Source organism: Musca vetustissima, unplaced genomic scaffold, assembly GCF_032173495.1.
Source record: "Musca vetustissima isolate MV318-11 ecotype Yass unplaced genomic scaffold, APGP_CSIRO_Mvet_v1 utg66220, whole genome shotgun sequence".
NCBI lineage: Eukaryota > Metazoa > Arthropoda > Insecta > Diptera > Muscidae > Musca > Musca vetustissima.
Window position 1 is genome coordinate 55,118 of NW_026872672.1, and position 20,601 is coordinate 75,718.

At 36.9% G+C, this 20,601-nt stretch overlaps 4 protein-coding genes across 4 annotated transcripts; 2 read left to right on the forward strand and 2 right to left on the reverse strand.

The window, feature by feature from the left end:
• Nucleotides 1-1,310: 1,310 nt before the first annotated feature.
• On the reverse strand, nt 1,311-1,974 carry LOC133337629 (transmembrane emp24 domain-containing protein 5). The gene has a single exon (XM_061545842.1). It carries the CDS (start codon nt 1,936-1,938, stop codon nt 1,315-1,317), a length of 624 nt encoding a protein of 207 aa, XP_061401826.1. The 5' UTR covers nt 1,939-1,974; the 3' UTR covers nt 1,311-1,314.
• Nucleotides 1,975-4,351: 2,377 nt separating this feature from the next.
• LOC133337619 (uncharacterized) lies at nt 4,352-8,285 on the forward strand. Its single transcript, XM_061545833.1, has 4 exons — nt 4,352-5,085; nt 5,164-5,479; nt 7,931-8,098; nt 8,166-8,285. The coding sequence occupies exons 1-4, from the start codon at nt 4,352-4,354 to the stop codon at nt 8,283-8,285; spliced, it is 1,338 nt and encodes a 445-aa protein (XP_061401817.1).
• A 3,125-nt stretch (nt 8,286-11,410) lies between these two features.
• Nucleotides 11,411-20,398, reverse strand: LOC133337651 (chondroitin sulfate synthase 1). Its single transcript, XM_061545861.1, has 6 exons — nt 19,857-20,398; nt 19,685-19,798; nt 19,510-19,622; nt 19,130-19,442; nt 12,476-12,889; nt 11,411-12,402 (listed from the first exon to the last, which is right to left on the reverse strand). The coding sequence occupies exons 1-6, from the start codon at nt 20,392-20,394 to the stop codon at nt 11,411-11,413; spliced, it is 2,484 nt and encodes an 827-aa protein (XP_061401845.1). The 5' UTR covers nt 20,395-20,398.
• On the forward strand, nt 14,845-16,604 carry LOC133337670 (alkaline phosphatase). Its single transcript, XM_061545880.1, has 3 exons — nt 14,845-15,255; nt 15,316-16,336; nt 16,423-16,604. Exons 1-3 carry the CDS (start codon nt 14,845-14,847, stop codon nt 16,602-16,604), a joined length of 1,614 nt encoding a protein of 537 aa, XP_061401864.1.
• Nucleotides 20,399-20,601: the final 203 nt, after the last annotated feature.

The following is a 20,601-nucleotide window of genomic DNA, read 5'->3' on the forward strand; positions in this document are numbered from 1 at the left end:
ATTCATGTTCCAAAAAAGAAAAAAAAACATGTTGGTGTTTGTTCAAGTGCTTCGGACTCGTGTATGTGTGTCTGTGTTTGCTTTTGTGGAACTAGATCAATTTTTTGAATATTTATTTAGCTGTATTTTTTTGGGGTTTAACTTTTGTGATGACTTTCTACGTCACACATTTTTTATGTTTGTTTGAAAATAAAATATTTAAGCTAAAACTCAATAAAACTCAATTTACAAAAAATCCCCTATAATGTAAATTATTTTAACAGCTTTAATTTAAAACGATATATTTGATTTGAGTTCCATATACCAGATATTTCTTTCTGAGCATCTTTAGATGTGCCTTTTTTCGGGAATACTAAATTTATAATGATATAAAAAAAAATTACCTTTATAATTCAAAATATTGTAAATAAACCATTTATTCCCCAAGTAAATAAAAATACCAATTTCAGAAATTTTATTTTCTTTAACATTACTTTTTTTCTATTACCTTCACTTTAGCCCAGCATTACTTTGTAAGCGCCTAAAAGTATACTTTAAATTACAATAGCAAAACACTTCATTTTAAATGCTGATACTTTTCATTTATTTATTGCTTTAATTTTAAACTAATTATCTAAATGCAATGAGATTAGAAAAAATGGCTTTAATTTATAACTATATAAATATTTATTTATTATATATGACACATATAATAAATTACAAAAAGTAAAAGTTTGTATTCCATTTGCGGTACATGTTGTTTTATTCTTTTTCCCTTTGTTAACAAGTCAATTTAAATTTGTTAGTTTTTTTTATCAAAAGAACTTGAAAAAACTGGCCTTCAACAAGATAAGGAAATGCCAAATGGAGATTTTATTTTGATAAGAGTAGAACATCATATCGGCAAATGTTCAAAGTTGCACAGCACAATAAATTTAAAAATTGATATATTCTGGGGATTTTCATGAGACTTTACATATTATAAGGATGACGTTCTTAAAATCTATATATATGTGATGGCAAGTGTATGATGTTTGTTTTTAATCTAAACCAAACTATTTTTTTTTTGATTTGCCTAAATAAATCAAAAAAATGGTGGGCGAATTGTTAGTTTTTGAAGGGGTAGTAGTTAAAAAATATATATTTATATGGAACATTTTCCAAATACCCTGATTCGATTTGAATTTTCTATAAACAAAAAATAGTAATTAAAAAATCTTTGGTAAAATAGTAGATTGAGAGCTACACTGAGACAAAAAAAAAAAAAAACGAGAGAGAGACGACCTAACCAAAACTGAAACGAAAAAAATTGTATTCCAAGTTAAGGGGTTAATTTCACAGATGCATGCGTTGCCATAATTTACTCATGCGGGTATTCGTATCGAATATACTGCGCACCAGGAAAACTTGTAACAAACCCACAGCAATCATGGCGCAAATTTGAAACAATGACCATGTATTCACTTTAATGAAATTCGATTCAGCCAAATTACGATCGCGTGCCTCATGCGACCTTAACATATCCTGGATCTGTCGCGCTTTAGTCATTTGCATGCGAATACGCCCTATGTAATCCATAATATCTTGTACTTTCATGTCATAGAATTCTTCTGGTGTTAAACCCTCGAATACATCATTCCACTGATCATCGCCCAAATTTTGTTCACCCTCCTTTTCGACAATCAATTCAAAGAAGACCGTCTTTCTATTGAATGTACTGAAGGTGTTGTCGAAACAGAAACGATAGTCACCCTCCTTTTGGACATCATGACGATGTATATTCTCTGGTTTCTTAAAATCGCTAACAATTATCAGTCCAATGGGATCAGCCAACGAAAAACTAATATCCAAATCTCCGTGGCCACCGTCTATTACCTGATATTCAATATCGATGGTTTCGCCGGCTTTGACAGGATGAAAATAGCATTCTTTCTTTCCCGCATCGATGTGAACAGTCATTTCCTTGTCGTATGAATCAACCACAGCCGCCAGCAGCACAACGCCAAGGGTCAACCAAAGCGACCTGCTCGTATGACATTTTCTCATATTCTAAAAATAGAATATTGAGCATGTTAATTGAGAATTTAATGAAATTTAAATAGAAATTACCATTTTTTGTGTTGAAATGCAAATCCAATCAATTCCAAACAAACGCGTTGATTGCTTTGTGTGTTGAGTGAAGCCGAATGAAATAAACCGAACAAATTTAAAAACGTTCCACACGTTGAGAAGTTGGGAATAGAGGAAGACAACGGAGAATGTTTACGAAATGTGTGTAATGCATAACGCCGATCATCTTGAACGAGACATGGACGAATGTCAATCAGCTGATAGATGTAAAAATAGGTGGGACTAAGTCAATTTTTGCTATACAATTCGAAAGGAAATTGGAAACCCGGTTATTAGACCTGGAAGTTCGGGTATATACCTGGTTCCACGAAATCGGTTTTAAGGACCAGACGACCCTAAATAACGAATTTCTAGGACCTAGGTAAACAGCTTTCGTAAGGTTATTTCCCTGGGTGTTAGACGACATCGTGCCCATCAGTGCTTCACCATTTGCAGTTAGGATACCAAAGTTGATCTTAAATCTTTGAGGCAAAATAAATTCCCATTTATGCGTGGCATGATTCAGCTTTGCAAGCATCCACAAAATGTTTGGTACGAACATCGATGGAGTGGTCTTCGATAATCTCATTAATTTCTCCTCGCATTCAAACTACATACACCAACCAGAAGGTGAAAGTTAGGAATAAAGTTCTGAAAGCTTTGGCTGGCACCTCCTAGGGCAAGGATAAAAAAGTCGTTGGTAACGACTTCTTTCCTTAGGGACAAACAATGGAGATCCCTGCATACGGCACAAATAAATGCACTCCGAATTGCTACCGACTCTGCCAAGAAGACGTGCGTCGATCACGTACATGTGGAGACCAGGATGCTGTCAAACAACATAATGTGTTGTTGACGGGACAGTTTCTGCTGGTATGCTACCTGCGTGCCATCCAAATCACACAGTGATGGCAGATCTGCTCCGCGACACATCCGCTCTTCAGACGCTATCGTGATGGCATCCATCATTCCATCGAACGTCAACAAATTGTCGATAACGAACGCGATGAAAACCGTGCATCAACTGACGGTCTCCGAAGCCATAAGTCTGGGTTTATCTATTCAACTATTTTCAACTGCTTCTCTCTACGATTCTCTTTTGAATTTCTTTCCCCTTATCACTTTTTATACCTCTCACTTCTAAGAACTCATCAGAGTTGCGTACAAAAGATACATGAATAAATAGCTACAGATGCAATAAAGTCCTACTCCAACACCCTCCTGTAACTTCGGAGAGTGAGGAGCTTCTACCTAGGCAAACCCGTTCGATTCTCGCAGAAACAAGGTCCAGCAATGTACTCAATTAGTATCGGCAGCGCCCCCTGTAACTCTAAATAGGTATCCCTCCTGACAGCAAATCCCTCACGACACACCCAATCCGTCCGAGCTTACATGTTTATTGCCTATAGACTTATGACTAAAGCTAATAGAAGTGACATAGTTTCTCCGGCTACCCCCTTTAAATCCTAAGCCCTAATTATAATTATTGTTTTTCCTTTGTTCCCCCAACGGAGCAGAGAACTTTGAGTTTCCCGCGCATAACCGGGTATATGATGCTAGGGACTTCAAATCAATCAGAACCTTCTAGAGGGTCTCCGAATGATGAGAAATTGCTGATGCCATGTAACAATGTAAAAAGGACTCCGGAAAGGTAACCATGATGCAGCCCCCTTCTGAGTAACGAAACAACACCCTAAATCTACAATCTTATGAAACCCCAAACCAGATTATTGTCAAAGAGCAGTTGTTGTTTGCTATGCGGAGGTCTAGGGAATCACTGCTTAGTGTCAAGGTAGATCAATTTTTTTATTACATTTATTTTAGGATGTAAAAAGTTTGAATGAAATAGAGTGTTCCGTACTTCCCGGCCGATAACCAATAATTTTAAATATTTTAATATGGTTTCCCAATAAAAGTAATAAAAACTAAGGTTTTTTGAAATTTCGGAGTCCCGGAAGTACGGAGTTCATTATTTCAATACTTTATTTTAAATCACGAACTCTTTTATTCCGAAGAGCAGCAGTTCTAATCCATATACCTAATTAAATCTACATTGGGTTCAGCGACTTGCAGCTGTTTCCACCATTTAGCTCTTCTCATTCGTAAACATAATGCATGCTTTTTTGCCTTCATGCTTTCCACTCTCATTCGTAACATGCACCAGTTGTTTGGTACATCAGCAAAAATCCGGAATTTTGTGTCCTAAGGTTCAGACGGACTGAGCGATCGTTTCATAGCACTGCCAATAAATATCGAAATTGCAATGGAAAATCCTTACCACACATTACTGCAGAATGTAACACAACATTTTGTTGAATTTCCCCAAGGTAGTCCCGAAGCCATAGACAATTGTCATCACGCCTCTACCTTAATCAGAATCCACAATGAAAAATTGGTGGCCAATGGAGATGTAAGCTTTCCGTTGACTTCAGAAATTTGGTTAAAGTATTTTCCATCCACAAACGGGTTCACATTAAAAACGGAGGCCTTTGATAAACTCAGTGATTCCCAAGAAGCCAATACCACCAATGATCTAATAGATGTATCCAAGTCTTGGACATTCCCTCTTGCCAAATTGAATATAAAACAAGAGAGGTGCCATTTATATTTGCAAAGGTCAACGATAATTAAATTGTTGATTCAACAGGTATTGTGTGATAGTTCCTACGGTCACCTGAGGAAAAGTGACAAACGTTATGTCCATGTGAAACCATTACAAGAATATGGTTTGAAAGCCGAAGATCTTTCGTATTATCGTACAAAGCTTATGTATGATACCTTACGAAAATTGCTGGCCTATTCAAAATGGAATATTGTGGATAAAGAAGAGCAAGAGGAGGAGAAATCTATTATAAATGTGAATATTTTAAGTGTTGCCTCAAAAGTACCCTCCGATAAAGTGGAAGGCAATTCTACAGTTAAAATTAAATGTGGTTTAGTTACTGATCCCTCTACCAAGGGGAAAATTTGTCAATTACCCACCCAGGAATATATAAGGTATAAGTAGCCATAATAATTGTCTTTAACTTTTTTTCTGAAAATTTTCTTTTTTTTATTTTTTATCATTTGCCATAGTTTGCGTTCCAACGACATGTGTTTAATGGCCCTGCATAAATATGGTGTTCGTGTGAAGCAAGATGCCCGATTTTGTGCTCTCATGGAACGTCTTGGCTGTGCTGCTGTCACCGTGGATTTACTTGAAGTTAAACATACAAGTCCCGTACAGATAATACGCAATGGTCAGGGCAGTACAAAGGGTGCTTCATTTATCCTCTATAATTCGGCACGACTTGAATCATTGCTACGGACATTTGACGAGCGAATTGAGAAGAGATCTTATGAACCAATACCGGACATATGTGATATCGATTGGAATTTAATTAATGAAGAGGTTAGTTTACTTTTGATTTTCTAAGGGAAAGGGTTCAGAACGCTAAGTCTAAATCGGCAAATTTAAAGAATTTGTAGGTACTTTCGAGACAAAAGCCTACATTTAAAAAATATTTTCAGAGGCTAATGGTAATTTTTTTAAAGAATATATTTTCAACGACCAACAGAGGCGTTTTTAATGAATATGTTTTCAACGATCAAAAGAGGCGTGGATTTTTTAAAGAATATTTTTCAAGTACCAACAGAGCCATGTATTTTTTAAAGAATATTTTTCAAGTACCAACAGAGGCGTAGATTTTTTAAAGAATACTTTTCAAGTACCAACAGAGGCTTGGATTTTTAAAGAATTTTTTTTCGTGTGCCAAAAGAGGCGTGAATTTTTTAAAGAATATTTTTTTAAGTACCAACATAAAAGTGGATATTTAAATGGATATTTTTCCAACATAGGAGTGGATATTTAAATGGATATTTTTTCAAGTACCGACATAGGAATGGATATTTAAATGGTTATTTTTTCAAGTACCAACATAGGAATGGATATTTAAATGGACATTTTTTCAAGTACCAAATAAGGCGTGGATTTTTAAAAAATATATTAATTCAGGCTTTTTAAGGAATGTTTTTGATGATATACGTCGTCAACGTCTATTTTTGAAGAATTTTTATACCCTTCACCACACTGTGGTACAGGGAATTACGTATTTGTGCATTTGTTTGTAACAGGCAAAAGGAATCGAGATAGACCCATGGTTCCTTTTGAGAATATGGATAGAATCACTTTCTGAGTCGATTTACGCATGTCCGCCTGTCCGTCCGTCCGTCCATGTATTTTTGTGAACAAAGTACAGGTCGCATTTATGATCCGATTTGGATGAAATTTGGCACAGTTCACTTATTTGGCCCAAGGAACCCTATTGAAATCGGTTCATATTTAGATATAGTCCCCATATAGGACAAAATTTTGCACAGAGTACTGAATTAGGTCCAGACTGATGTGTGCGAAGTTTTGATTAAATCGATTCAGATTTAGATATAGCTTCCATATATAGTTTCGTTCAATTTTATGTGAATGATGCACCAAACTCCCAATATGTTTCCGATTCGGACAAAATTTTGCACAAAGTACTGAATTAGGTCCAGACTGATGTCTGCGAAGTTTTGTTTAAATCGGTTCATATTTAGATATAGCTCGGTTAAGATTTACATATAGCCCCCATAAATACTTTCGTCCGATTTTATGTGAATGATGCACCAAACTTCCAATATGTGTCCGATTCGGACAAAATTTTGCACAGAGTACTGAATTAGGTCCACACTGATGTCTGCGAAGTTTTGTTTAAATCGGTTCATATTTAGATATAGCTCGGTTAAGATTTAGATATAGCCCCCATAAATACTTTCGTCCGATTTTATGTGAATGATGCACCAAACTCCCAATATGTGTCCGATTCGGACAAAATATTGCACAGAGTACTGAATTAGGTCCAGACTGATGTCTGCGAAGTTTTGTTTAAATCGGTTCATATTTAGATATAGCTCGGTTAAGATTTAGATATAGCCCCCATATATACTTTCGTCCGATTTTATGTGAATGATGCACCAAACTCCCAATATGTGTCCGATTCGGACAAAATATTGAACAGAGTACTGAAATAGGTCCAGACTGATGTCTGCGAAGTTTTGTTAAAATCGGTTCAGATTTAGATATAGCTTCCATATATATTTACGTTCAATTTTATGTGAATGATGCACCAAACTCCCAATATTTTTTCCGATTGAGACAAAATTTTGCACAGAGTACTGAATTAGGTCCAGACTGATGTCTGCGAAGTTTTCTTTAAATCGGTTCATATTTAGATATAGCTCCCATATATAGTTTCGTCCGATTTTATGTGAATAATGCACCAAATTCCCAATACTTTTTCCGATTGAGACAAAATTTTGCACAGAGTACTTAATTTAATTTATATAATTAGGTCCAGACCGATGTCTGCGAAGTTTTGTTAAAATTAGTTCAGATTTAGATATTGCTCCCATATATAGTTTTGTCTTTAGTAAATAAAGATGAAATGAAATTAAATTAAATGATGCGCCAAACACCCAATATTGGGACAAAACTCTGCACAGAGCACTGAATTAGGTCTAGACTGGTGTCTGCGAAGTTTTATTAAAATCGGTTCAGATTTTCTAGGTAGCACATTTAATATCGCCCGTTTCCATCTCAATGGTCCTCCAAAAATTCTATGTCTGTTCTATCTGCAGGATATAGTAGATATTAACATCTCTTGTATGTACCCAAAGTGGTGAATGGTATCATATAGTCGGCCCCGTCCGACTTTTAAACTTTTCTTACTGGTTTTTAAGTGTGTATTAGAGATTGACTGTTTGAGCACATACATATTGTATTAGGACACCGTCGTTATTTTTTAATGTATCATTTTTAAATTTTCAGGAAGAATGGCAATTGGTATTTGCATACTTAGCTGGATTTCCCGATCTAATTGATCGTTGTCTGGAACAATTGGAACGTGGCATTTGTGCAACACATTTAATTATCCGATTTCTAAATGGTTTAGTAGCCATATTTAGTGTTTACTATAGAAGGATACGTATTTTAACTGTAAGTAATGAAATTGAAATTCAAAGGAACCATTTTCTGTTAATTATTACCTTTTGTGTATTTATAGGAAAAACGTGATCAATTAATGCCTTATGTATATGCTCGTATATATCTAATACGGGCTGTAAGAGAAATACTTTATAAAACACTGGCGCTATTGGATATACAACCGGTCGAATTTATGTAAAAAAATTTTTGTGGAAAATGTCGGGAAAAAATTTTCGAGATGACAAATCGGACAATAAATATCCTTCCCGTTTATATACAAGTCATTCAACTTAATTTCCTTATGATGAATTATTTAGTATGTGGAGTTTTCATGAATAATTAATTTCTATTTAAATGAAAAGAAAAGAGTACTTTTTTATTTTAAAATATTATTTTATTATTTATTTTTCTTCCATTTATAAACATATCACATAATACTTATATAATATATATAATATAGTGTGTGTGTTTTCTTTATAATAAATAATTTCTTTATTCAATACAAAATGTTTAAAACTAAAGACAAATGAACAAAAAAATCTACATTAAAGAAATGCATTTATCTTGTTTATTTTTCAATGAATTAAATTAAATACGATATATATTAAATAATTAACTTATTTAATATTTTATAAATCTATTTTTTATGAACTACTTAATGCTAGTTTTTTTTTGTTCTTAAATTTTAAAAGGCAATTAATGTTTGGTTTTGTGATCCGTTTTTTTTTCTTTTTGTCACCCCTTATGAAACTAATGAATTTTTATTGTCAATAGTTAATACTTGTTTTTTTTCTAGCTTAGATTAATTTAATAAAATTTAATGGTTTTCTTTAGCTTTGTAAGCTATATAAAACATATTGTAATATTTTAATTGTTTGTTTATTTGAGCTTTAAATATAGTTTTTTTTGGTTTGAGTTAGAAGGGATTTTAGTTTTCTTGCTGTGTTCTTATAAAGTAATAAATATTTTCTTTTTTTTATTTTATTTTTGTAAACAAATTAAACCGAAGATCTATTTTGAGGTTTTAAAATGTTGACTCGCCTTTAAACCACTGAACAAAATAGATGCCAATGTAACCGATATTGATATTTATATTGATTTTTTATACCATGTCCGTGATGAGTATTACATCTCTAGACCTTGCCAGTTAAAATCAACGTAACTCTCCAGATTTTTTTTTAAATATAGACGTTAATTTTTTAAGTGGGCTATATGAGTTTGGCATTTTTAAAGAATATTTTTGAAAGGTCTATTACGAAATTTCATCGAATTCGGTTGAAAAACGCGCTTAAGAACCCTCAAAATACCGAAAATTGGGGATACCGTTATATGGGGGCTACCAGAAAAAGTAGACCAATATTTATAATTTTTAGTAGAGACATTTGGTACCCAATAAGTACCCAATGTTCCAAATTTCAGCGAATTTGATAGAAAAACTCGCTTAAGACCCCCCAAAATACAGGAAATTAGGGGTACCTTTATATGGAGGCTACCAGAAAAAGTTGACCAATATTTATAATTTTTTGTGGAGACATTAGGCACCCAAGAAGAACACAATGTGCTGAACTTTAGCGAATTCGCTTGAAAAATGCGCCCTTAAGTCCCAGAATACCGAAAATTGAGGGGTACCCTTATATGAGTCCTATGCCTAAACGTGGACCTATTTGTCTTATTTTCGAACTTGACCTGTCAGCAGACAAAAGACAACCCTAAACAAAATTTCAGCACCCTATCTCAATTCCTTCAGAAGATAGCATGATTACAACAGACGGGCGGGCGGACATGGCTAGATCGACTTAGAATTGTACCATGATCAAGAATATATATATACTTTATAGGGTCGGAAATGAATATTTCTATGTGTTATAAACGGAATGACAAATGTAATATACCCTCCATACTATGGTGGATGGTATAAAATTGCAGACGTTTCACATTACAGATATAAGTCGAGAATTTTTAAAGATTTTTTTCAGATCTAAGTCGAGGATTTTTAGAGATTTTTTTTCAGATCTAAGGCATGGACTTTTAAAGATTTTTTTTTTCAGATCTATGGCTTGGATTTTTTAACAATTTTTTCATATGTCCCTTCAGATCTAAGGCCTCGATTTTTTAAAAATTATTTTCAGATCTAAGGCGTGGACTTTTAAAGAGTTTTTTTCAGAGGTCCCTTCAGATCGTAGGCTTGATTTTTTAAAGATTTTTTTTTAAATCTTAAGCATGATTTTTTAAAGAATTTTTTCAAATGTTCCTTCAGATCTTAGGCATGAATTTTTAAAGAATTTTTTCAGATTTATATTCACATCTAAGGTGCGGGTTTTTAAAGAAAAAAATTAAAGCGTTTTAAGACCAGGTTCAACTGGAAATGGTGTTCTTTTTTTCAGATCTATGGCTTGGATTTTTAAAGATTTTTTTCATATGTCCCTGATCAAGAATTTTATATATATTTTTACAGGGTCGGAAATGAATATTTCTATGTGTTATAAACGGAATGACAAATGTAATATACCCTCCATACTATGGTGGATGGTATAAAATTGCAGACGTTTAAGATTACAGATATAAGTCGAGAATTTTTAAAGATTTTTTTCAGATCTAAGTCGAGGATTTTTAGAGATTTTTTTTTCAGATCTAAGGCATGGACGGTTTTTTAAAGAAAAAATGTTAAAGCGTTTTAAGGCCAGGTTCAACTGGAAATGGTGTTCACTTTCTTCTCTCATGCCAATAAATAATAATAAATTGAATGCTATGTGATCATGTCTCCATTAGTGTTCCTTGGTTCTCTTTTCGCGAGCAGAACATTATATGCAGGTATTGACTTCAACGCCCTTCACTGACATGTATACTCAATTTGATTACATGTTGGGAATTTCTTGAAGGTATGTATATTTGTTATATACTGTGATGAAGGTTCTGAAGGTTCAAATGGGTTCTTAGCCTCTATGCCTATTAAAATTATTTTCCAAAATAATATTATAAAATATCGGCAGATTAGATAACTGTGGACCCTATTCTTTTATATATGTATTTTGATATAAAATTAATAATTATTATATTATAAATATAAATTCAGAACATTTCCAAAAAAATGACGTATACTTATATCATTATTCTTCTTCTTCTTAACTCCTCTTTTCCGGTGCAATGTCTTTTTGCAACAAAATGCAATTTCAATTCATAGTGAACTAAACCGTTATAGCAACACTTTTTTTAATTACAATTATATAAAAATATAAACTAATTCGGTAATAATAATATATAATAAAAATAATAACCCACCCTATTTAAAAATACTTAACCCATTTTAAAAACAAACTCTCCTTTTCACCTAACCTCTTTTCGACGATTAAATTCTTTAATAAACTCCAAATTATCCACACTATTGAAGAATATGCTCTCCATGAGTTTTGTGCTGCCCACGGAATTCGCCTTGGTACCCAAACACATATTGTACTGGGCCACTTCCAAATTCACATCACAGCTAATGTCATGATAAATGTGTACCAAACTGGGATCGGGTGCCCGAAAAATGGATAAACGTCTCAGCTGGGCTGCCTTGGCATTATAATCTTCCGACACTTCGGCTGTATTGACCATAAACGTATTTTGTTGATGGCCATTTTTGACAATTTTCTCCAGAAACTTAACATCCTCCAGACCCCAACCGGTAATGTCTTTATCGAAACCATTTATGCTTTCATCCATAATATCCGATTTGTAAATGGCACAAATACCAAATCCAAATTGTCGAAAATAACCCGATTCATTGGTGATTTCTTCGGGCGCTATGAATTCCTGTTGCTGGCGTTTCGGGTCATATTGACTGAAAACAATTGGCAAATAGACTTGACTACCCTGTATTGTGTTCATGCGTATTCTTTGCAGAGTTTCCAGTTTAAAGACCATATCCACGTCAATGAAGAGTATTATATTATCATCTTGTATGTAGGAGGAACGGGCGGCGGTGTCCAAGGCCACACCTCTTGAGAAATCTTCTTGTCGCTGTATATAATTGATTTGTTGGTAAATGTTGCGGCTCTTCAATTGTCGCAGCAATTCCAAATGGTCGCGTATCTCATCTTGGCTGCCAAAAATCACCACAAGTAAATCACAATTTTTATCCTCAGCAATGGCCACAGATTCATAGGTGTCCAAAAACCTCTTAAAGGTAGACAAACGGCCGGCAATGGGCAAAACAAAAACGATTTTGGAATTTGCCCCCACGCTTGAGGTACGCGATGAGGGTAGAATTCCCGGCAAGGAAAAATGATTGGAGAGTTTTTCCACGCCCTGATTCAAAATGTGTTTGAAGAAACCTAGAAGAAGAGAAAAACAACAACAAAATGAGAAAAACCGAACAAAAAGGTTTCCAAAAAAATTTTTACTCACTCCTCTGCACCGTGGTATTATAGAAATCCTCCTCAAACTCTTTCACGAAAATTCCCGTAAATGCCCGCTGCACATAGAGATGACGTCTCACTGGGACTGTCATTTTCTTGCCACGATATTTTTTATAGATCAGTAACAGGTCCAATATCAAATCTTGTCCATGCAGGGTATTCAATCTGCTGTAGCCATATAATAATTCACGAAATTCAATGACACGACCCCGTTGCCGGGAATAATTATTGATATTTTCCATGACTTCCGTTATGACATCTTCCAAACCTTCCCGGGTGGCGGAATCGATTTTATGTTTTGGATTTGCATGTTCAATGGAATAGAGGCCGCGTGCAATAAATGACCATTCCAAAAGGTCCTCTTTGGTCTTTGGAACGTATTTATTTAAATCGGGACTAATGCCTGGAAATAGGGGTGGAAATAAAAAAGGAAGTTAAAGACGGGAAAATACGAAAAAAATAAGGTAAAGAAGAAGAAGGTTGGTCTTCTGCTCTTATAAGATGAAGAAGAAGCATACCTTTAGCTTTGCTATGAAGGAGTAGCTTCAGCTTTTGTAAAGAAGAAAAAAAACTTCAGCTACTTTCCGAAATACCCTCGTGTTCCTTCCTCTTATATGAAGGAACACGAGTGCAGTTCGGAAAGTTCTTAGCCTAGCACAGAAAATGCAGTTTAAACAGAAAAAGTTAGGTGTTTTAGAGACTTCCATCTCTGTTATGAACACACGTTAAATTTTGATTCGATCTGGTAACTCCTTCATACAAAAACATGTGTTCAAAAAAGAAGCATCCGCATTTTTTTACAATACAAGCAACCATTTCTAATTTTTCCATTGTAAAAAATTGCGGATGCGTCTTTTTTGTGCCAGGCTAAGAACTTTCCGAACTGCCCTCGTAGCCTTTTATTTATTGAAGGAGTAGAATTTCCACTCTTCTGTGAAGAAGAAGTAGACCTTCAGCTATTTTATGGAGAAGAAATAGATCTTCAGATCCCCTATAAAGAAGAAGCAGACCTTCGGTTCTTCTATGAAGAAGAACCAGACCTTCAGCTCTTCTATGAAGAAGAACCAGACCTTCAGCTCTTCTATGAAGAAGAAGCAGAACCTCAGCTCTTCTATGAAGAAAAAACAGACCTTCAACTATTCTATGAAGAAGAAGCAGACCTTTAGCTCTTCAATGAAGAAGAAGCAGACATTTAGCTCTTCTATTAAGAAGATGCAGACCTTCTGTTCTTCTATGAAGAAGAAGCCGAACTTCAGCTCTTCTATGAAGAAGAAACAGACCTTCAGCTCTTCTATGAAGAAGAAACAGACCTTTAGCTCTTCTATGAAGAAGCAGACCATTAGCTCTTCTATGAATAAGAAGCAGATCTTCTGTTCTTCTATGAAGAAGAAGCAGACCTTCAGCTCTTCTATAAAGGAGAAGCAGAAATTCAGCAGTTCTATGAAGAAGAAGCAGAAGTTCGGCTCATTTATGAAGAAGAAGCAGACCTTCAGCTCTTCTATGAAGAAGAAGCAGACCTTCAGCTCTTCTATGAAGAAGAAGCAGACCTTCAGCTCTTCTATGAAGAAGAAGCAGACCTTCAGCTCTTCTATGAAGAAGAAGCAGAATTTCAGCTGTACTATGAAGAAGAAGCAGAACTTCAGCTCCACTATGAAGAAGAGGACTATGCAGACCATTTGTTCTTCTATGAAGGAACAGCCCTTATGCTCTTCTATGAAGGGGCAGACCTCCTGGCCTTCTTTAAATAAGCAGATTTTCTGTTCCTTTCTGAAGAAGAATCAGACTTTCAGCACTTCTGTGAAGGAACAGACTTTGTTTAGTTTATGAAGGAGAAGACCTTCAGCTCTTCTACGAAGAAACATCTCCTGCCCCTTTATTAAGAAAAAAAAACGGACTTTGTTGCTCTTTTATGAAGAAGAAGCAGAAGACCTCCTGCTGTTGCAGAAGCAGCAAATATTGCTACATAATTCGTATAGCTCATTCAAAAGGCCCCTTCGGAAGGCCCGTAGTTTTTATACAAAAAAATAAAAAAACAACACACGTCTTCGTACTAATTCGTATCCAGTATTGCGTGCAGTCGTGTTGTTTTCGTTTTTTATCAATTCCGTAAGTTTCTAACCTGAAACAATTGTGAACCTTATCTTCATTAAATGGGCCTCACAGCTGGAGGGCCATGGTGATATGGTCATGACAAGAAAGAAGTCTAGGTTTAAGAAAGTAAAACAGAAAAAAACGAAATGATAAAATATTGTAGGTGGCAGGAAAAAAGCTTAAATAAATCGTTGGTTTTCAAAATTTTTTCATTTAGTTTCAAATATTGAGGAAGAAAAGAACGAACCCAAAACGAAAACTGAAAAAATGACGCGCGAGATTGGAAAGTTATTAGGTTTGGTTCTGATGTTGTCATTATGTTCCATTGGCGTCCATTCGCATAAGGAATTCGATGAGGAATTCTACCATGGCGAGCTATTTGAACCAAAAGCCCATATTGCCAGAAATATGCCAGCGGAATTGGCACAAAATAAAATCACACCCAAACCGGAAAAAGATTCTCAATATTGGATTGAGAATGCCCAAAGGGCGGTGAAACAACGGGCCGGGTTGCGCCTTAAAAATAAACGGGCCAAAAATGTGATATTCTTTTTGGGTGATGGTATGTCCATAAGTACCCTGACAGCAGCACGTATACTTAAGGGGCAGCGTGAGGGACGTCCTGGCGAGGAGTCGGTACTGACAATGGAAAAATTTCCTTATACGGGCTTAAGTAAGGTAAGAGAAAAAACTTTTTAAATTAAAAAAAAATATTCTATTTTTTTTCTCCACCTTTAGACCTACTGTACAAATGGCCAGACTGCAGATTCGGCCTGCTCAGCCACGGCCTATTTGACAGGAGTTAAAACAAATCTTCTAATGATTGGTGTAAATGGTCATGTTACCTTTAATAATTGTTCCCTGAGTTCAAATCCCGATTACCACACCGAATCTATAGCTCAGTGGGCCCAGATGGCAGGAAAATCGACGGGTATTGTTACCACAACAACTGTCACCCATGCCAGTCCTTCGGGTAATTATGCCCATGTGGCCAATAGAAATTGGGAAAGTGATTATGATATTCTAAAGACGAAGGCCCAAACAAATGGACCTTGTGCGGATATTGCCAAGCAATTGATACAAAATGAACCGGGTAGAAATTTCGATGTTATAATGGGTGGTGGCTTCAAGAAATTCATACCCCACTCACAATATGATGCATTCGGCGTTCAAGGTGAACGTAGAGATGGTTTAAATTTAGTTGAAGAATGGTTGGGCCGCAATGCCCACGGAAAACTTGTTACCACTTTGGAAGACCTCAAAGGAATTGATTTTCAAGAAACTTCCAAACTTTTGGGCCTCTTTCATTCATCGCACATGGAATACAATGCCAAGGCTGGAGTGGCGAAACCTTCCCAGCCACGCCTTAAAGATATGACCGAGGCGGCAATAAAAATGTTAGAGAAAAACGATAAAGGCTACTATCTCTTCATTGAGGGTGGTCGTATCGATCATGGTCATCACAACACGATTGCTGGCTATGCCTTAGACGAGACCTTGGAATTTGATGAAGCCATACGCACCGCCTTGGATCTGACAAATGAAGAAGAAACTTTAATTGTGGTAACATCAGATCATTCTCATACCATGTCAATTTCCGGATATCCTGGACGTGGCAATCCCATTTTGGGTCTAAATCAATATAATCGTGATCTGGAGGGTATCCCGTATAGTGTATTGAATTATGCCCTTGGGCCACAACAGTATCAAGATGAAAATGGCAAACGTTTGGATTTGTCACAACACAAATATGATGATTGTAAGTGTGGACCAGGAGGAGGGGGTTGACCTACAATCGATATTTTCTCATTATTAATATATATTCGTCTTCTTCTTCCTTTATAGATATGGTCAAGCCGAGTTATATTCACACAAAAATGGGTTCACATGCCGGTGAAGATGTTGCCATATTTGCGAGAGGACCCCAGGCCCATCTATTTTCCGGAACAATGGAACAAAATGTAATACCCCATTTGATGGCCTATGCTGCCTGTATTGGTCGGGGCAAACAATTTTGTCATGAATAAAAGCATATTTGAAGAGAAAAATATGTTTTGTGGGAGGATTAGTCTTCTTATGGGAGATCAAAAATAATTATTTTCGGGGCGCGAAAGAGGTTCCTCAAATATTAGAATATAAGATATGCATATTTATTAAAAAAAGGGATTCAGAAAGATAATAGGGGCACACGATCATAAAAGAGCAAGGTCATTTTCTTTATATATGAGAAACAGAGGGTCTGATTCTTCTCCATAGAGAATCAGGCCTTCTTCCTTATAGAAGACCAAATAGTCCACTTATTCTTCATAGAAGAGCAAATGGTCGGACGAGTATAAGAGAGTATATCTGTACCTGCGTAAAAAAACAGAAGCTCTGCTCCTTCATAGAGGAGCAGAAGGACGGCTCCTTCATAGAAGATCAGAAGGTCGGCTCCTTCATAGAAGATCAGAAGGTCTGCTCCTTCATAGAAGAGCAGAAGGTCTGCTCCTTCATAGAAGAGCAGAAGGTCTGCTCCTTCATAGAAGAGCAGAAGGTCTGCTCCTTCATAGAAGAGCAGAAGGTCTGCTCCTTCATAGAAGAGCAGAAGGTCTGCTCCTTCATAGAAGAGCAGAAGGTCTGCTCCTTCATAGAAGAGCAGAAGGTCTGCTCCTTCATAGAAGAGCAGAAGGTCTGCTCCTTCATAGAAGAGCAGAAGGTCTGCTCCTTCATAGAAGAGCAGAAGGTCTGCTCCTTCATAGAAGAGCAGAAGGTCTGCTCCTTCATAGAAGAGCAGAAGGTCTGCTCCTTCATAGAAGAGCAGAAGGTCGGCTGCTCCTTCATAGAAGAGCAGAAGGTCTGCTCCTTCATAGAGGAGCAGAAGGTCGGCTCCTTCATAGAAGATCAGAAGGTCGGCTCCTTCATAGAAGAGCAGAAGGTCTGCTCCTTCATAGAAGAGCAGAAGGTCTGCTCCTTCATAGAAGAACAGAAGGTCTGCTCCTTCATAGAAAAGCAGAAGGTCTGCTCCTTCATAGAAGAACAGAAGGTCTGCTCCTTCATAGAACAGCAGAAGGTCTGCTCCTTCATAGAACAGCAGAAGGTCTGGCTCATCTTCATAGAAGAGCAGAAGGTCTGGCTCATCTTCATAGAAGAACAGAAGGTCTGGCTCATCTTCATAGAAGAGCAGAAGGTCTGGCTCATCTTCATAGAAGAGCAGAAGGTCTGGCTCATCTTCATAGAAGAGCAGAAGGTCTGGCTCATCTTCATAGAAGAGCAGAAGGTCTGGCTCATCTTCATAGAAGAGCAGAAGGTCTGGCTCATCTTCATAGAAGAGCAGAAGGTCTGGCTCATCTTCATAGAAGAGCAGAAGGTCTGGCTCATCTTCATAGAAGAGCAGAAGGTCTGGCTCATCTTCATAGAAGAGCAGAAGGTCTGGCTCATCTTCATAGAAGAGCAGAAGGTCTGGCTCATCTTCATAGAAGCGCAGAAGGTCTGGCTCATCTTCATAGAAGAGCAGAAGGTCTGGCTCATCTTCATAGAAGAGCAGAAGGTCTGGCTCATCTTCATAGAAGAGCAGAAGGTCTGCTTCATCTTCATAGAAGAGCAGAAGGTCTGCTTCATCTTCATAGAAGAGCAGAAGGTCTGCATCATCTTCATAGAAGAGCAGAAGGTCTGCTTCATCTTCATAGAAGAGCAGAAGGTCTGGCTCATCTTCATAGAAGAGCAGAAGGTCTGCCTCTTCTTCATAGAAGAGCAGAAGGTCTGCCTCTTCTTCATAGAAGAGCAGAAGGTCTGCTCCTTCATAGAAGAGCAGAAGGTCTGCCTCTTCTTCATAGAAGAGCAGAAGGTCTGCTCCTTCATAGAAGAGCAGAAGGTCTGCTCCTTCATAGAAGAGCAGAAGGTCTGCTCCTTCATAGAAGAGCAGAAGGTCTGCTCCTTCATAGAAGAGCAGAAGGTCTGCTCCTTCATAGAAGAGCAGAAGGTCTGCTCCTTCATAGAAGAGCAAAAGGTCTGCTCCTTCATAGAAGAGCAGAAGGTCTGCCCCTTCATAGAAGAGCAGAAGGTCTGCTCCTTCATAGAAGAGCAGAAGGTCTACTCCTTCATAGAAGAGCAGAAGGTCTGCTCCTTCATAGAAGAGCAGAAGGTCTGCTCCTTCATAGAAGAGCAGAAGGTCTGCTCCTTCATAGAACAGCAGAAGGTCTGCTCCTTCATAGACGAGCAGAAGATCTGCTCCTTCATAGAAGAGCAGAAGATCGGCTCCTTCATAGAAGAGCAGAAGATCGGCTCCTTCATAGAAGAGCAGAAGATCGGCTCCTTCATAGAAGAGCAGAAGATCGGCTCCTTCATAGGAGAGCAAGCACTGCATCTTCTTTGTAGAAGGGCAGAAGTTTTGGTCTGATATTGTCGGTAAAAGGATAGGGGCATAATTTTTGTAGAAGTAATTGTCATTTCAGAAAGGCTTTTCATAGACTTCCATTAGATAGGAGACCTTCCATCGGACGGTTTCAATAGTCAAACCCCTGTGCATGTGGGTCTTCTTTGGAAAAAATAATTATTTCTATCCAAAACTACCTACCCAATATATTATGATCCTCAATGTGACGTTTGCTATTCTCCTCTTCGGGTATCAGCGTTATACCCGGCACCAAATATCTACTATCGTCGGGTATTTCCAAATATTTAGCCATACGTTTTATATCACGATGCAACATCAGCGATTCCTGACGCATTTCTTCAGCCTTAAGACCCTGTATATAGGAGTGTAGACGATACATAAGCGGTGCTTGTTTAATCGGATGCAAAGATATGGCATTATGGATCTCTTTGCGTTTTAATTTTCCCGTGAAGGCAGCCCGACCGCTGGAATTGTGCCGCATAATATATTGCATCTGTCGAAGGACGGAAAAGAGTAATTTAGTTGGGAATCCACAATAATTATGAAATCTATTACATTACCTCATAATTCCAGGTGCAAGGTATGCCGGCAAATTTTTGAACACAACGCCCGACCTCAACATCCTCATGGGTGCTGTAGAGATTTTTCAAGCAGGTGGGTATGTGAGGGGCCACTATAGAAGAGATTTACATTTTGAGTAAACTAAAATAATTATCTGCATTTAAGATCTCTTACCTCTCCTTAAGGTCTCACTGCTCAAAATGACACCCGGACCACCCATGCAAAAGTTTTCATCGAACTCCAAAGACAGCAGGCCAAATTCTTCGGAGTTTCCTTTACCAGCTTGGCCTGTAATAAAAAAACAAATATCAGTATATGATTTTAGATATTCCCTAAGATTACTTACCTATAAATTGTGGCTTGGAACTATCAATGGATCTCAAGAAATTCTCCAATTTCTGCGGTTCGATATAGACATCATCATCCGCCCGAATAAACCATTCAAATTTATCAATGAAATTCTCATACATATAGTAGAGCATCATGAAGGACTTCTTTTGCGGCGGATAACGATCATCGACATTTTTCAAACCCACCACTGGCAGTTCATCCGAAAAGGAACCTTCTGAACTGAAAAATGCTATACGACCCGGTACCTCTTTACCCCATGTATCGTAGACAGCTCTCGCTCGACCTTCGATGAAATTTTTCGCAGTCATTACACCGACAAAGACAAGATTTTTCTGTGAATTTTGTATTGTATCTTCGGGTCGGAGGCCAATGATTTCGTATGGGGTTTTTTGATTATTCGGCTTGAGGCTACATCGTTTGACAATTTCGAGGGCTCGATAATTTTTCAGTACGGTGCCAATGCAAAGGCCAATGGCAATGCCGAAACAGGCAAAGATTAGCGTTTTTCGCTTTGTCATGGCATTTTTGGCCATTATCATTTTGGTTATAGGGCGGGACTGGGAGAGGTGTAGTTATTTTTGTTTGGTTGTAGGTAGGATGTTTTTTCTTTCATGTGGTTCGGTTTCAATAACTGGAAAGAATGTGGACTTTCGATATATTAGCTCATTGATATCTGAAAAAATAAGAAGAAGAAGACATTTTTATAAAATATTTATTGAGAAATTTGCAAAGGACATTGA

Excerpts from the sequence above, each read along its gene's own strand:
- LOC133337619 (XM_061545833.1), top strand. The coding sequence starts at position 4,352 with ATGGAAAATCCTTACCACACATTACTGCAGAATGTAACACAACATTTT. Across the intron at positions 5,086-5,163 it reads CCCACCCAGGAATATATAAG|TTTGCGTTCCAACGACATGT; the intron begins GTATAAGTAGCC and ends CATTTGCCATAG. Across the intron at positions 8,099-8,165 it reads GAAGGATACGTATTTTAACT|GAAAAACGTGATCAATTAAT; the intron begins GTAAGTAATGAA and ends GTGTATTTATAG.
- LOC133337629 (XM_061545842.1), bottom strand. The coding sequence starts at position 1,938 with ATGACTGTTCACATCGATGCGGGAAAGAAAGAATGCTATTTTCATCCT.
- LOC133337651 (XM_061545861.1), bottom strand. The coding sequence starts at position 20,394 with ATGGCCAAAAATGCCATGACAAAGCGAAAAACGCTAATCTTTGCCTGT. Across the intron at positions 19,623-19,684 it reads CAGTGAGACCTTAAGGAGAG|TGGCCCCTCACATACCCACC; the intron begins GTAAGAGATCTT and ends TCTCTTCTATAG. Across the intron at positions 19,443-19,509 it reads CTTGCACCTGGAATTATGAG|ATGCAATATATTATGCGGCA; the intron begins GTAATGTAATAG and ends GTCCTTCGACAG.
- LOC133337670 (XM_061545880.1), top strand. The coding sequence starts at position 14,845 with ATGACGCGCGAGATTGGAAAGTTATTAGGTTTGGTTCTGATGTTGTCA. Across the intron at positions 15,256-15,315 it reads CTTATACGGGCTTAAGTAAG|ACCTACTGTACAAATGGCCA; the intron begins GTAAGAGAAAAA and ends CTCCACCTTTAG. Across the intron at positions 16,337-16,422 it reads ACAACACAAATATGATGATT|ATATGGTCAAGCCGAGTTAT; the intron begins GTAAGTGTGGAC and ends CTTCCTTTATAG.